Here is a 15,572-nt window from a genome sequence, read left to right on the forward strand (position 1 = left end):
ATACTCGATGGACAGTTCAGAGACGAGTTATCTTTAGTGCGTGTTTTTTCACCACAGGAGGAAACGCACACAACACAGGGAGAACATGCCAACCACACACAAACTGATGGTGAAATTCGAACCCATAACCCAGGAAGAATAAAACACCCAGATCCATTTTAGCTAAAAATGCTGAGAAAAAAATAAAATTAAGCTAAATTATAACAGCCAGCATCTTCTCTTGCATGGCCTTCATTCTCAAATTCCCAAATGTTATTTTAAATTAATGACATTTATTTTCACCCTCCCAAAATAATTATAAATGACACCAATAAAAAAAAAATTATAAAAGTGATCATTGGACTTTTTTGTTTTATATCTTTAATTCAAAAAGCGCTGAAGGGTAAAAAGATGAGTCTAACATTCCCAGTCAGCCACACAAATGAAAATACATGGACATTTGTCCTATTCATCACAGTATAAATTAGAAAGGACATTTAGGAAATGCATTTCATAATCCAGGGAATATGTATTCAGTGAATATGACTATATGGTTGACTGTTACAGTAGCATTTGAAAATTAAAACTCACATTTCAGTCATATTCATTCACGTTATAATATGTATGAATGTATGAAATCATGCTGTACATAATTACTTTCCGCACAATTTAGAAAAAAAGGTGTGATTTCCGGCTCGTTGTTGACGCAATTTCTCTAATTATGGGTATTTGTTCTCAAATCAGGTATGCAAGAAGCCAAGCATGCGTACTTGTTAAAGTCAATAAAACTAAATTATTACGCAAGATTGCGAATGAAAACTGTGGACCACCTTCCTGGAAAAGGTTTTGTGCACTTTATACAAAGTAAAGCTAAAAACATTTTACCAATCTGAAAATATTCTTTTATCTGCATTTCAAAAATGCAAAATATACAAGTATTGCATAACTTAAATCTTACATTAAAAAGTCTACTCCAAGAAAAATAACCTACAACAAAATGAGCTTCAATGTTATAAAATAAACAGGTAATACCAAAATAAGAGCTAGATCTGCAAACTTGGTACTTTGTATCAAATGTTTGAAAAGGTTTTACATATACTGAAAAACTTAAGGATAATCTATCAATGCATTCTTACAGACTATATACATTGTAAATGTTAGAGTTATTACAGTATAATAGCAGCAAGCAGTGGCACTAAATGGAAATAAGTGGAGGTAAGGGTGCAGGACAAAAATTCTGAATTGTGTCTCAGTATTCGCCACGTGAAAGGCAAAGCGAACAACAATTCAAGAACTCATTCTGGAACTGCAGTGAATCACAACACATAAAACACATTACCAACAAATGCATGGCAGTGAGGTGTTTACTGGTAGACAGTAGACAGTACCACAGATGTTCAGCTGGAAAGGGAATGAAAATTCTTCGTGATATGGAGATTGGATAACTAGTCTTCTAAACATTGTGCTGCTTGGATACCGGTCACAAAATTGTTTAAAGCTAGTATGAGTCGAATTGGCTAGTTTTGCAAACTGACACAGAGGAAGAAATGCCATTACATATTAAAAGGACGGTGCCAGTCATTCCTTTTTTCCAGAATGCGCTTTTGAAATATATTTGCTTCTTACATGATGGAGTGAAGTTAAAGGCACCTTGAAACGTTCATGTATATTTCCCCTCATATTATCCTATTCCAGATGTTCTGGAAGCAACAGCTTAAAAACAGAAATGGCGCTCTGCATGTCATCAAGCAAAAAACTTAACTGAGCCTAAAAGTCACCTGCCAAACAGTCGGCATTTGCAGTTTATATTCTGAGAAACTCCTTTCACCTGATCTTCAATGAAAAATTCAAGCAAAGATATCATTTGCTCAAGTGTTTAAAGTGTATAAATAAATGTCTGAAAACCAACCCTAATTCTGGACTGATGAATTTGCTTTTAGCCCCACTAAATTATTGTTATAGCAGAAATGTCCTAGCAAGTTCTCATCAACTTTTGGAGTAGCATTAGAATCAGCCTGGAATTGTGCACGCAAGCTATATTACATATTACACAAAATACACCAACATTTTAACTTCAAACACCTATGCAATGTGTGCACTTGACATATTTTAAAGTGCCTCTTTAATGTGTCAATCTGTAAAGTGCCCAGGAACAAGCAGTTTGACCCAGCCAGCAGCTGGTAAGAGTGCTGCCATTTTATAACATCAGAATGTATGCAAACCTTGTCAAGGAAATGCAGTCCTTTTAAGCAAGAAAACACTATGTGCACCGTGGCACTGATTCAAGTAACGGGGAAAGCGTGTATCCTGACACACTCTACTGTAGTTATTTTTAAGGACAATTTAAGGTCATAACTTTAAACATGAGACATAAGACTCCTTCTATTCACAGTAGACACACTTGAGAGGTTACAATTCAGACTGACAGTCCTGTACAGTTTGCCTCCCTTGTGGTCCTTGAAATCTAATGTACCAAAGGAAAAAAGCAGAACTTGAATATCCTGTATTGGGAGATTTCTGCCCTGTGTTTTAGTCAGGTTGTACCAGTCCTTTCATTTCTTTCTGTACAGCAGAGGGCCCCCAGAATAGAGAAACTCAAGTAATCATTTGGGTACAAGTCCACGAGATTGTGGGTAGAGGGGATGTCCTGAGCTGGAGGGAATCTGTGAGGAACTGGGAGTGCTCGCCTTTTTTCCAGTCTTGGGAAGGCTGCTGAATGGGAGAGGGAGAAAAGGGTTTTATTCTGATTGATCCTTAGCTTGCCTCCCTACCAATTCAAAAGAAAAACAGACTCGACTCACTGACATGTTTAAAGTACAGGTAGAGGAATACCTCATCATATTATCAGGACATGATATTTTGCGATATCGATAATATTCTCCATTGCAAACAGAATTACTTTTACTTACAGACACTAATTTACATAAACAAATACTTTGGAGACCAACCACTGTCATCTGCATAGGATTATTTGAACACAGGCAGTAATATTTACTCCTCCAATCAACACACTACATTGCTACTTCAACCATATGTACTTTTAAATTAGGAAATGGAAAACAAAGCAGTATTCCAGCAAACAGCTCACCTAGACTTTGGCTTCCTCATGCTGCTAGCACTGCTGCACAGCAGGTCGGTGCTGTGGAACGTGGAGGCGTCAACCTGGATCTCGTCCTCATCCCGCAGGGCATCCTCCAGAGCTGCTGCCACCTTGGGCGCAATGACTGGCTCCTCGTATACCTTAGTGGTCCGTGTGGGCAGGTCCAGTTCCAACAGTAGTATGTTCTCAGCCTGCGGCACAGGAAAAGTCTTAAGTGATCACTCATATAATACAGTGATAATACTACCGTGCATGCAAAAGACTTTTTTGGCAGACAGTTTTTTATTGTCTGATATGCATTGTCAGTTGTGGGACCTTACATTGACATGTGTGTGTCTTTCCAAATCATGTCCATTCAACTGAATTAGCCTTGGATGACTCCAAAGCATTTCACTACATCAGTGCTTCCCAATCAAGTCCTTGGTGACCCCCAGACAGTCCATGTTTTTGCTCCCCACCTGGAGCTGGGATGGAGCAAAAATGTGGACTGACTGAGGACCAGATTTGGAAACACTGCACTAGACTGTTGTAGTGTATGATTAAGTTCTGATTCTCACATGCACAAGGAGATTGCCACCCTGGACAACTGGCCATCTTTTCCATGCCAGGGTCCACCACTGGCTGCGACTAGATGGCAATGCTTCTGCCCATCATGTGGCTCACAACAAGCCCATGTTTGAAATGTCAAACATCTTCACACGTGTTTTGTATCTTGCTTTCTGTTCACACTTGGGATCCTTAACCAACCAGTAATAATATCTGCCATTGCCAGAACAAGCAGGTAAAAACTCGCATTTGCCCACTGTGAGCATTTTAAACTGCAAGGTAGCATACATCAATGTTTCCTGATGGAGATTAATCAAGCGCACACATGTACACCCCTACTCCATGGCTCTTCAAAGTGCTATCTGTGCACTTTGGCACTGACAACCAGCTCACATCAGTGATTGAAACATTAAACATTAAAAAGTTCAGATTTACTAGAACACATAAATTAGAACATACAGTAGGCCAAATGTTTGCATTAGTCTTGGTATACTTTCCTTCCTTTTTCCATACTTACCCAAACTTGGAAAACAATATCAAAATCAAACTAAATCAAATTCCAGAGTTTTCCATAATACAAAGGAACCGTCATTTAACAGATTTGCCAAAATAAAAAGCTGGTATTGAAAAGCATAATGGATAAAACAAGCAGCAGTTGGAGACACAGCGAAAGAGAACCACACTACAGTCAGTCATGAGGCTTCCTCTGTGACCATTAGCTTATATGCATTACACTTACAATGTCTAAAGCAAACAGTATTGATCCACAAGGCATACACAGGAAAAATGATACAACTTTACTCTGCAGTCTGCCAAGTTACCCTCTCCTGTAAGAACCACTGCAAGATTAAATTGCTGAAACCGTTTTTCAAACAGGGGCCACAAACGTGAAAAATAACCAGATGCAAGGGGTCATTAAAGTTCTGTAAGGTACATTATATAAAATACAAGAACTGCTGTTTCCCTTTAATGCAAAATCCCCTTTAAATCAATAATCAGCCCTGAGAAACATGGTCATTAAAATGCATTAGAGAAAAGCGGCTGACAGATGAGCCATCCAGGGATTTATTAACATAGTGCCATCGCTCTGGTTTCTCACGTGGCTTTTACAAATCAATGTTCAGTGCACAAGCTAGTCTGGTGGAAGGCAGTTAAAGCAAAACGAAAAAGCAGGCATACCCTGTATCTCACGTCTGGTCGCATCATCATAGCACTGCGTGCATGCTGGCTGAGTGGTCGCCTATAGCCCACTGCTGACACAGGCCGAGTCATCATCTGCTGGTTACTGGGAAAGGGGGCAACAGGACAGATGGAAGCAGATGAAGAAATGATTTTAAAAAAACTTGCAGATGACGAACGACATATGTTTCTGTGACCTCCCCCCTACTAATTCAGACGAGCGGAGTGCACAGAAAAGCCAAGCCCATTCTAGAAAATTATTCCTTTCTGACTCGTGCACTGGTTTTATTCCAGGAGTGAATCATACTCTTGGCATGTTAAGTTTGTCTTTGAAGACTTAATCCATTTAATCTGAGCTCTCCTGTGCCTCCACTGAAGGTGACTCACGCAAGCTCATATCCTCACCTCTTTCACATTAAGATAGACATTTTGACAAGAGCAAAACACAAACTTTCCAAGTGACCGGCAGTACACACAGAGCAGCACACGACGCTTACTCCTGAATACGGGTGATGGGCCGCAGTTTCCACTGGTCTTCCTCATCATCCAAGAATGCTCGGTTCACTATTTTGTTCTTCTCCTCCATGGGGATAAAGTTCTCAATAATCAAGTGCCTGTGAAGCACACAAAATAAGAAAAGATGCGTGGAAAGTAGAGACTACGTAGAGAGGAAAAGAGCTAGTTTCAAAATTGTGTCACTTTCATAGGGGTTATGTTGAAATTTTGTCATGGTACAAAAGGCGATGAAATGAAAGGAGTTACAGTTCCCTACTTGAGCTTTAGTTCCCGGGTGAGCTCATTCTGTGTCTGTTCCAGTTCCTGTCGCTCCTTGATGTGTACTTCCTGAGCATCCTGGATCTCTGACTTTACGGCCTGCAGCTTTGCAAACAGCTGATAAAAGACAATTATGCCAATGACTTAATAATCATGACGACCACAGAAACATAATTCCTAAAAAGGTTTGTAATACTGACTGCAATGCTACAACTCAAATGAAAGGAGGTAGGAACATGACCTGCTGTGCACTCATACTGACCTTTTTTAGCTTTTTGGTTTTGATGTCCACTTCTTGCTGGAGGGAGCTGTACGTCTCTTTGAGCTCCAGCGTTTCCTCATCCCGACATTCCACCTGCTGCTGTATCTCTCGCTCCTTGCGTTTCTGTAAACACACCACGGGTGTAACAAAGACCCACACTGACAAGTAGGCATTGGCAGCAGAAGCATGACAGCAATGGGGTGAAGGCAGATGGGGAAAAAAAGTTTTATTTGTCTCACACACATGCATACACTATACATCTGTGTAGTGAAAATACTGTCAAGTGACAAACGTGATAGATCATTAACATTAACAATGACGTCCTTCCTAATGGAAGTGAATCGTAATTCATATTACAACAGTCCACACAAAAGACTGGTAAACATAATTTTAAAGAACCCATCAAACTGTAAAGTGTTTCATTTGGACCTTGCACTTAAGACAAGTAAGGATACAAACAGCCACCCAACAGCAAAAAATTCAAGCTTAAACATTTTGCCTGTTCAGCAATTTCCTGTCGCTTTTGCTCCAGTATTTTCTGCTGCTCATTGGTGTGGTCTACGATATTTTTCCCTCCAACCAGAAGCTTGCTCTCCATAGCCTTATAAAAGAACAAATGGGGCAAAAACAACATTAAATGATGTCATAGACACATTAAAAACATGCTCAGAATATGTGCGCCACTGAAAGAAATTATTTACCTTCACTTTAGCTGCCAGCAGTTCTGCAGCTTCTTGCTCCCTCCTGAGGTCCTCCATCTTCTTCTCTTTTTCCCGGAGCAACTTCAGCTTCTCTTCTGCCACCAGACTATGGTCCTCCATGATGGCTTTCTGCTCCTTCTCAAGCTTCTCTTGCTGTTCCAGCCAGTAGTCAGCATCCTCCTTCTCTTCTCCATCTGCCCCATCAGCTCCGTCATCATCCTCATCATCATATTCCTCCTCTTCATCCAGTTCCTCCCCACCTTCCCCGAACCTCTTCCTCCTCCTCCTCTTCTTCCTCTTGCCAGAACGCTTCTGCAACTGCTCTTTGAGACGGGCAATCTCCTCCTGGAACTCCCGCAAAAGTGCATCCTTCGGGTCCTCGTTCACACGGGGCTTGTTCTTTATGTTCTTCGCACGGTTAGAGTACCGCAGGGTAGTCAGGGTCTCCTCCACATTATAAGAGGCCGGACCAATATTGGCCACCATCACAGTCTTGGCATTCCCCCCCAGTGAATCCTGCAGAAGTCGCGTCAGCTTCGAATCACGGTATGGAATGTGGGTGCTCTTGCCATCCACCAGTGCAGATATAACATTTCCCAGTGCAGACAGAGAAAGATTTATCTTGGTCGCTTCCTTCAGCCGCTCCCCCTGAGCCCCTGTCTTAGTCTGCCTTTCGCTGCCTGCCAGGTCCACGAGGTTTAACTTGCCAACACGGATGTGGTTCTCCCCATCTAGGCCGATCTCGCTGCATTCGATGGTGATGACAAAAATGGCGTGAGAACGGGAGCTATGCTCATTCATGTTTGTGGCACCAACTGAACGGTTTTGGTTTCCCACATTCATTACATGCTCTATCTCTTTGACACTCTTTGTAACAAAGGAAGACAGATCTTTGACATAAACTCCTGTGTCTGGACGTTCCTTTAATTCTAGACGCCTAGTCTGGTCTTTCGACAGAAGGTCTCTGATCTCCTCTTGGTAGATTTCCAGGTAAGAAGCCCGTACTAAATATTGCTGGTTTTGTGACCGTGATATATGTGTGAAAATATGCTCAAAAGAGTTTGGAATAACACCTCTGCGCTCTGGATCATTACGCACCCCTTCCATTGTGTAGGTTTTCCCTGTGCCTGTTTGGCCATAGGCAAAAATTGTGCCATTAAATCCCAGCAAGACAGATTCTACAAGCGACCTGAACGTCTCATCATACAGCTCCACTTGCTTAGAGTTCCAGTCATAGACAGAATCAAAGGTGAATACCTTCGGGTGTTCTTGGGCAGTGCCCCTGGGGTTCTTCACGGACACCTGCCCGAATTTCACATCAATTGAGACAACCCTCTCAAAGTTGGCTGCCTTCTCCTTTTCGTTCATTGGTCGGCATCGCACCACCACCTTCACAGACTCTGAGTTCTTACTCTTGGACATTTTGTTAGTTTCTTAACTCCTTAATTCATTTGTTGCTTACAACGTTCTTTCACAGCACTGACTGCAGGAGCATCAACACCTGCAGGAAGAGGATCACTCAATTAAAAAAAACATCTGGCGTTTTTGATGGCATTTACAGAATAATTTACTTTAATAACATTTCATGTGTATTTCTGCAAAAAACAATCCTGTTTACCCAAGCGAAACTTAGATATTTCGTACGAAAGAACGAAATTACTCTAACATCAATAACGTAAAATATTCTGTAACCTTTCACAAAGAAAACGTTTAATCACTATTTATTTACACGTAAAGCAGGGATTCTCAATTTTGACATTAGATTCAGGGGGGGGGGAAATGTCACAGCCAAATTAATAAAATTAAATGAATTGTCAGGCCGAAATCACTGCATACGTATAAAACTGACCGGTGGCTGTTAGTCGCCGCAGCCAGCTTGATCCTCCAGTCTTAAACCATTTCGCCCTATAGACCCGACAGCGTCAAAATACTAATTTCCAGGGGTTTTCCTCTGCTTTATTAAATATCTTGGGAATCCCAGTCATAAAACAGACGAATGTTTCACAGGAAATCGCCGCTTCCTTCAGAAAGCATTTTATAAATCACGAAGACCTGGTTTTGACGGTCCTCAAGTTGAATTAATCGATTTCACTATTAATATTATAAACATTCATAGACAATGACGTCTATGACCGCCACTAGCGAGCCAGGCAAAATTAATTCGTTTTCATTAGCTAATGCTAATTAGCCAGCTTACCCTTCCATTCTAACAATCGGTACCTGTATTAACTTATGCAAACGCTACTTCAGATTGTCAGCGGTCAGGAAATAGCTGACAGAATTAATTTATTCAACCTAATCAACGCATAAATACGTTTTGCTGATAGTAACCTGTACAAAATCTACCAGTCTCAAACTGCTTACTGCCGGGCGTTTTTTTCAAGGGCTAAATAGTATCGTAAACCATCCTACTAAACAAGCAGTACTTTTTATTGTCTAAAACACATCGAATTATATTATACATAAATACACATAAAAATAACGCCGACAAGAGCGCCAGCCACCACGCCAGCTTCGTGCTGAAGGTTTCGCTGAATGAAACTAAAGGGTCGCCTCCACGGCAACCGAGCACGAGCGGCCTAGCAACGGCAAAACAGTCTCGTGCGAAGGAAGGCGAGCTTCAGCGCGACCCCCCGCGCGCAGAAAATCAAGGCATCACCCGGTTTTTCCCAAACTAGCAAACCCAGCAAGTTGTGCTTTCCACTTACAGAAAAAGCAAACGTCAGGCCGATGACACAGCTCCTCGTTTGCCTACTACCTGGAGCTCCGCTCAGCGACGAGATCGGCCATTACTGCAGTCCTGCCTGCATGTCCTGCGTTTTCCCGGAAGGAGCGGGATAGCGCCTCTGCGCCTCCACCCGGAAAAGCTGGGATGAGAGAAAACATCCTCCCACCCTTCCAAGCCTGACGAATTCACTCCATCGGAAAAAGATAGTTTTATTTCACAAAAACCATATTATCTGGAATACAGAATTATCAAAATATGTCTAAGGACATCCATTTGGATGTGTTAAAAATAGCAGTGGCTACATTTTTTTGCAACAGAATCTTTCGGTAATCTAAATAGTAGTCATATTGCGATAAATCCCAAAACATACTAAAGACATAATTTCAACAAATAAATTGGCCTTACAATATTTTATAGTTATACGTTTTAGTATGCATTCTTTTAATGTAATACGAAACTGTTGCATACTTTGCTAGAATCCAAAATGTGAAGTAATTTCTACAATTTCCATGTATCGTGTTACAAAAGTCAACGCAGACGATACACAGCTGTATATAGTACATTACAAAGTGCAAGATGAGTTGGAGAAATAATTCACATGCGTAAATGGTTCCAAAAGGCGTTTAAATTAGTTGGTTTTTACAACTGAATAAAATCTGGCCACCCTTCAAATTTGACCTGCAACACATGATAATTGAACGGACACATAACAGTATACACTGAACGTTATTATATGGAATGGAAAAAGAATGTTTGCACTTCCAGGTCATAGGTCTTCATAGTGTAGGTATGTTTAGTTACAATAAAGGCAGGGAAACTGCTTCATGATTACTCCATGCTTAAAATAATAATGCAGATGAAATGATAATACACTGCTAACATAACTATACTGCATTCTGAAAACATCTTACTGGATATATAAAGGAAGCAGACAACATTGTAAAACAGGACTTCACGAACGAACAGAAATCTATTCAGTGTCTTCTCAACTCGCATTTACTTTGCCCGTGCCTCACATTAAAGGAAACAAGTACAGAGTGAGTTCAAGAGTTTCTTTGGAAAATAGCTGGCATATTTAGACACACAAATCGGAGTGCAACAGAAAGATATACAAGGCGGTAACATTATAATGACCTCCCTATAATTAGCATCCCAAGGATCAGTTACCACCACCTATATGTGCCCATGCTCACATGATGAAAAATCCAGCTGAGAGGAAGAAAGGTTCTAGGTTCCCTGTTTTTCCTTTCATAACATGCTCTCTGAAAGGGATGTACTTTCTGCAGCCACGGAGAATGCGTGCTTAATGAACTGACCCAGGTTCGTCCTCCCTTGACTGGGATGCAAATTCAACTATTGAAGAGAAGTTCTGTTTGGGGAAACTGGAAATGCTCCAGTGCCATGAAAGGCCTGCTGGACCAAATAAACAAATCAGTATCAAACTGGCATTCTATAGTATAATACTGTAGTGCATATAAAAATATATATATTTTGGAAACTCAGTGTATCTCAATTCTACATTAATATAAGTATGTTGAATTGGGTAAAGAGATACTAAAAAGTGACCATTTCCATTATTATTTCCTCCTTGTAGCTGACCTACTAATTCTCATTTCTATCGGTAAAAACCATTCATAGCCATTTCAGACAGATGTTTCAGACTAATCAAATGAAGTAAATTCAAGGGTTTACACCTCAATGCTACTTGATATTATTAAAGTTCATCCCTCTTTCCAGGGTTGTCCAAGCCAAAGAAAGATGAGGCACGTCCATGGATATCTCGATCCCTCTTTACGAAAGCAGAGAAGGAAGACACACAGTTCCCGATGAAGTGATCTGCTTGTCCCAGAATATACAGGTCAATTTGTGCCATTTCTGGCTGCAGGTTGACAACCTTCACCTGTAGGAAAATAGGAAAAGGGAAGAAGTTCTTGTACAATTTTCAGATCCAAACAAATCTGTTTTTAAAACTGATGCATTTTCCATAAAATGAACTAAATTATTTCATCCAGTAAACGATTACATGAACAGAAATATTTTGATTAGTTACATATATAGACATGCAAGTTACTGCGTGCAGTGGAAAAAATGTGTACTGCAATACTTGTTTCTCTAATACAATGCCTCAAAACTTATCTATTGATTTATACTGATGTCCTTTTATTAAATATCACTTTTTATTGCATTGAACAATCATGCCCTGTTCAGAATTTGAAAATCGCTAGGATTACAAATAGGTCAGGTTTAATTTTCTTGCTGAACAGCTATGTCCTGGAATACAAGTTTGGCCAAGTAATGGAACTGGATTCCGGTACTCAAGAGAATTAGTTTCCTAACCATGGAATGGTAGGTTCAGAAAACATCCCTTGATGCTGGTAGCAGTGTGGTTGTGGATGTGACTTCGGAAGCTTGCTCTCTTCTGAAGTATTTAGCATAATAATAATGATAATAATAATAATACTTAGCAAATCAAGAAAACCTATTAGAATTTAAATTTCTTGAAATTAAGTGAAATTCAATTCGGTTTCCTATCATTCCACTTCAGTTGCAATTATGTTTCCCTAGACCAAGGAGCAATCGCCATTTCAATTTCAGCTCCAGGAAATGATTTGGAATTTACCAAGCATTTTCAATTCAGTTCATAAGTGAAATATTATTTGGTAGAACTCCAGCCAATATGTATACGCAACAAAGGACAATGAATATAGGAGAAAAAAAAACACTAGGAAAAAGTAAGAAACCAGAAATATAAGCAGTATTTGTGGAACAGTGCAACATATCCAAGAGGTGCAAATAGCAGAATGAAAAATGACTGATCAAGGGTGTAGGAGGTTTGTCATTCACGAAGACTAACCTTTCCTTTAAATAGCTTATGGATCTCAGTCTTATAGGACTCAGAGTCAGTTGCAATGTAGACAGAGCGGGCACCTATCTTCTTAACCCACAGCCTGAGGGCACGGCTAATCTCTGCCAGGTCGGGCAGGCACATTGTCATGGTGAGAGGTCGAGCCGTGTGACGACTGTATCCCACACATTGCGGGGACGCCATAAAATGGGGCCCTGTGTCCTTATTTTCCAGAAGCTTACAGGCATTTTGCTGAAAGGAGAGGAAGAGCAGTTTTTTAGCCATTGCGAGATTTTAAATACCATGTTGTTTTGAACCAGAGTACAACAAAAACAAAGCAAATTTAGATTAATAAAAAATAAGGCTACCATTAAAAATCCAATATACATGAATGCTAAATAACTGAACATTCTCACAAAGTGATTTCCTCATATTAAAACAATACATAATGTAAGAAATGCGCTGAATGTCTGCACCACAATCATCTCACCCAGTCTGATCCAATTCTCAGGTGAATGCCGACGTATGGTCGACTGAGCAGGGCTTTGACGTGCTCCTCTCCTGCCTGTACCATCTTATCTGACCACACCATATAACGCTGCAAACCTAAATGCTCTTCCTGAACTGGAAACTGGGCTGGAGCTCCAGGGAGAGCCATGACAGGATGCTCAGAAGGAGGGAATCTACACACACAAAAGGTACGCAACAAGCCTGCTATAATACAACATCAACAATACAAAAGTTAATACGGTTAAAGTTAAGTCCCACAATTTCTAGAGCAAATTAAGGTAATTTTTCTCCATAGTCCCTATATAACCATCACTGGTCCTTTTTGTCTCTTTTAAATATGCAAACCTAATACACAAGCCAAAAATGTATATACAGGCTGGGTTAAGAATGCCAGACTTATTGACAACTCTTACTTACAAATGGGCTGTCATAAAGCCTATAATGTTAGGGTTTGGATTAAATACAATGGTTTGTGATAAATATATACACTACTGTGTGACTCATGAAAACATTGTGTGGCTTTAGCCATTCATCAGCTCAACGTACAGTACAGAATTATATGTAGTGAATTTTATTATTACTGTCTACATTTTTTTGTCCGACCTACAAATTCAACTTAAAGATATACCTATTGAACAAAACCTGTTGGTAACCTAGGAATGTCTGTACAACTAATCTATTTGAAAGAATGACTAAGTCATTTTTGCATGCACATGCCAGAAATGTAATGTGCTATAGCCTGCATTTTTAAAACATTTTTTTACTATGAAAATATTACATTAAACACTCACTTTGTCATCCAGTGGGTCTCATAGTAGGATCCAAATGATATACTATTGAAAAGTATCGACTTATCAAACTCCACTGCAAAGTGGTCCCAGAATGGGCCGAACGGATTGCCATCCTGGAAGAAAAGAAAATGCAACGTAACGTTCAAAATAAATATGAAAATGGAAAAATATGACGACACACTGTTGAAAGACAAAGAACTGCTGACTCCATATTAGGAGCTGCACTTAAATAACCAAGTCTTAGCATAAATGCTAGAATGCAACTGACTTTACACAACTGAATGAAATAATACTAACTTTATCTTACAGTGTATATTTCATGGTAAATGAGCATTTCTGAAGTAAAACAGAACATGGACTGCAGGCTTTGTCAAATCCATTCACGTTAGTAGGGTATAGAAGATAATACATGGAATTCATCAAAAACAAAAATCATATCGATTCTTCGGTAAACTCTCGACATAAAACATTCAATTAAATCTTTCAGAGAAACATTCCAGTACGCAAACAATTTATAATCAAGCTCGGGGAGAGTGCTGTGTGCAAGCAGTAACTTGTGAATTCAGAAGTCAATCTTGTTATGTTTATAGTGTTAAGTTTATGTGTCTGCGATAAATTGCTTACCTTCATGGGGCAGGTCTTCTTGTCAGCAGAGCGTTGGGCAGCCACCTCAAAACAATAAGCCACCCTTTCGCCTGGAGGCCAGTGTGTAGGTGCTAAATGCTCCATGAAGTCCTCCAGACTCACCACCCTATGGTATTCATGCAGGGCATCCAGCTGGAAAAACTCTTCGTAGGGGATGTGCATCTTTTTACGCGTGTATGGTTGGGGGATGAGGGGATATACATTTTGAATGTGACTTTACATTGCCTTAATTATCACTCTGGTTCCAGGTACAGCAGGCTAATACAGATAAAACATCCTAAATACATCTATGTCAATCAATCTGCTTACATTGGTGTAAGGGGGCGTGTGGTGCCGATAAACGATCCAGGGCGGAACTGCCAGCGTCCGATTGAGCATTTTGGCAAATGACAGGGACCCCAAGAAATGGTCTGCCTGATTGCCAAATCTACCTGAAATAAAATAAACGAATTAAGTAATTACTAGTGTAACAAAGAAATCGCAAAGTTAAACTGTCATAAACACAGGCGATCATGTACTTAGGCAGGTAGTATACCACATGTGCAGCAGAATCGGTTGTTAAACTGGCACAGTTTAAAGTGGCTGGTTAATCTGCCTGTGGAAATGTACTTGGTACTATATCCAAAAACAATACAAGGTAAACGAAATAAAATTACCCATGCACGGACAGTACAGTACGTAGCCATTCTCATCCCACACAGGCACAGCTGCGTCAGAAAACAGCAGAGATAGGAGGATTATCCCAATTAACCTAATAAAGAAACATTTTAAATCACCCACTCCGGCCGCCATGTCTACAGAAGCAGACGGCTTTCAAAACCGGTGTCTCGCTGGTGACGCCACATGTGGGAGGAGCTTATAAGAGCACCAGCCATGCGTGTTGGCGGCTTTTAAAAAGCGCGAAAAGAATGGAAGTATGAGCTTCTGGATTCGATTGTAGTATGTTATTTTTATGCTAGGATTATAAAACATTAAACTGGTGCTGGGGCATCCATGTATATGTCAATAAAAGTTAATAGCAATGGAGCATCTTTTTCAAGAAATGCTTTAATATCCAATGACGCAAAACGAGATCAGATAGGATTTGTGTTGTGTACTTATACATTTGCAAGGTAGCTGGAAGCAGGGATAGTCAAACAGTCCTTATACATGGACAAGCGTGTCCGTGGCAAAAGGTATATATATTTAAGCTATGTTTTTAAATACAATATACGTGCTTAAAAATGTATTTTGATAAAAATGTCCGTGATAATTCCCCAAGGTACTTATTTCTGACAAATAGTTTACTAAAAAGTATACATTCTGGATAAAAAATATAATAAGGTCATTAATATTCATGACAAAACAAAAACGATTGGAGAGACAGCGCCTATAACCAATCTGAGGATTTTCGAGAATTTATCTTGGCTATAGCAAAAAGCTTTACTCTTAGGAAATGCAGCTACGTAAATCTATTACTTTCATTGCCTTGAATATGAGCCGCCATTTTGCCACATGTGTTACTCCCGCGGC

The 15,572-nt window shown here is 40.0% G+C and overlaps 2 protein-coding genes across 5 annotated transcripts; both read right to left on the reverse strand.

Annotated features, from left to right (window-relative positions):
* Positions 1–337: 337 nt before the first annotated feature.
* kif3b (kinesin family member 3B) lies at positions 338–9,735 on the reverse strand. 3 transcript variants are annotated; one of them, XM_049017926.1, is made up of 9 exons: positions 9,250–9,735; positions 6,542–8,042; positions 6,340–6,441; positions 5,841–5,963; positions 5,577–5,695; positions 5,302–5,418; positions 4,805–4,910; positions 3,068–3,270; positions 338–2,688 (listed from the first exon to the last, which is right to left on the reverse strand). In XM_049017926.1, exons 2-9 carry the CDS (start codon positions 7,961–7,963, stop codon positions 2,583–2,585), a joined length of 2,298 nt encoding a protein of 765 aa, XP_048873883.1. In that variant the 5' UTR covers positions 7,964–8,042; positions 9,250–9,735; the 3' UTR covers positions 338–2,582. The 3 variants fall into 3 exon arrangements, with proteins under 3 accessions (XP_048873883.1, XP_048873881.1, XP_048873882.1); XM_049017924.1 differs by having other exon boundaries at positions 338–2,691; XM_049017925.1 differs by lacking the exon at positions 9,250–9,735 and adding an exon at positions 8,391–9,087 and having other exon boundaries at positions 338–2,691.
* A 139-nt stretch (positions 9,736–9,874) lies between these two features.
* pofut1 (protein O-fucosyltransferase 1) lies at positions 9,875–14,887 on the reverse strand. 2 transcript variants are annotated; one of them, XM_049017956.1, is made up of 8 exons: positions 14,717–14,887; positions 14,370–14,491; positions 14,040–14,222; positions 13,416–13,528; positions 12,605–12,797; positions 12,124–12,366; positions 10,964–11,169; positions 9,875–10,679 (listed from the first exon to the last, which is right to left on the reverse strand). In XM_049017956.1, the coding sequence occupies exons 1-7, from the start codon at positions 14,850–14,852 to the stop codon at positions 10,984–10,986; spliced, it is 1,176 nt and encodes a 391-aa protein (XP_048873913.1). In that variant the 5' UTR covers positions 14,853–14,887; the 3' UTR covers positions 9,875–10,679; positions 10,964–10,983. The 2 variants fall into 2 exon arrangements, with proteins under 2 accessions (XP_048873913.1, XP_048873912.1); XM_049017955.1 differs by having other exon boundaries at positions 9,875–11,169.
* Positions 14,888–15,572: the final 685 nt, after the last annotated feature.

Source organism: Brienomyrus brachyistius, chromosome 6, assembly GCF_023856365.1.
Source record: "Brienomyrus brachyistius isolate T26 chromosome 6, BBRACH_0.4, whole genome shotgun sequence".
In the NCBI taxonomy this organism is placed as follows: Eukaryota; Metazoa; Chordata; class Actinopteri; order Osteoglossiformes; family Mormyridae; genus Brienomyrus; species Brienomyrus brachyistius.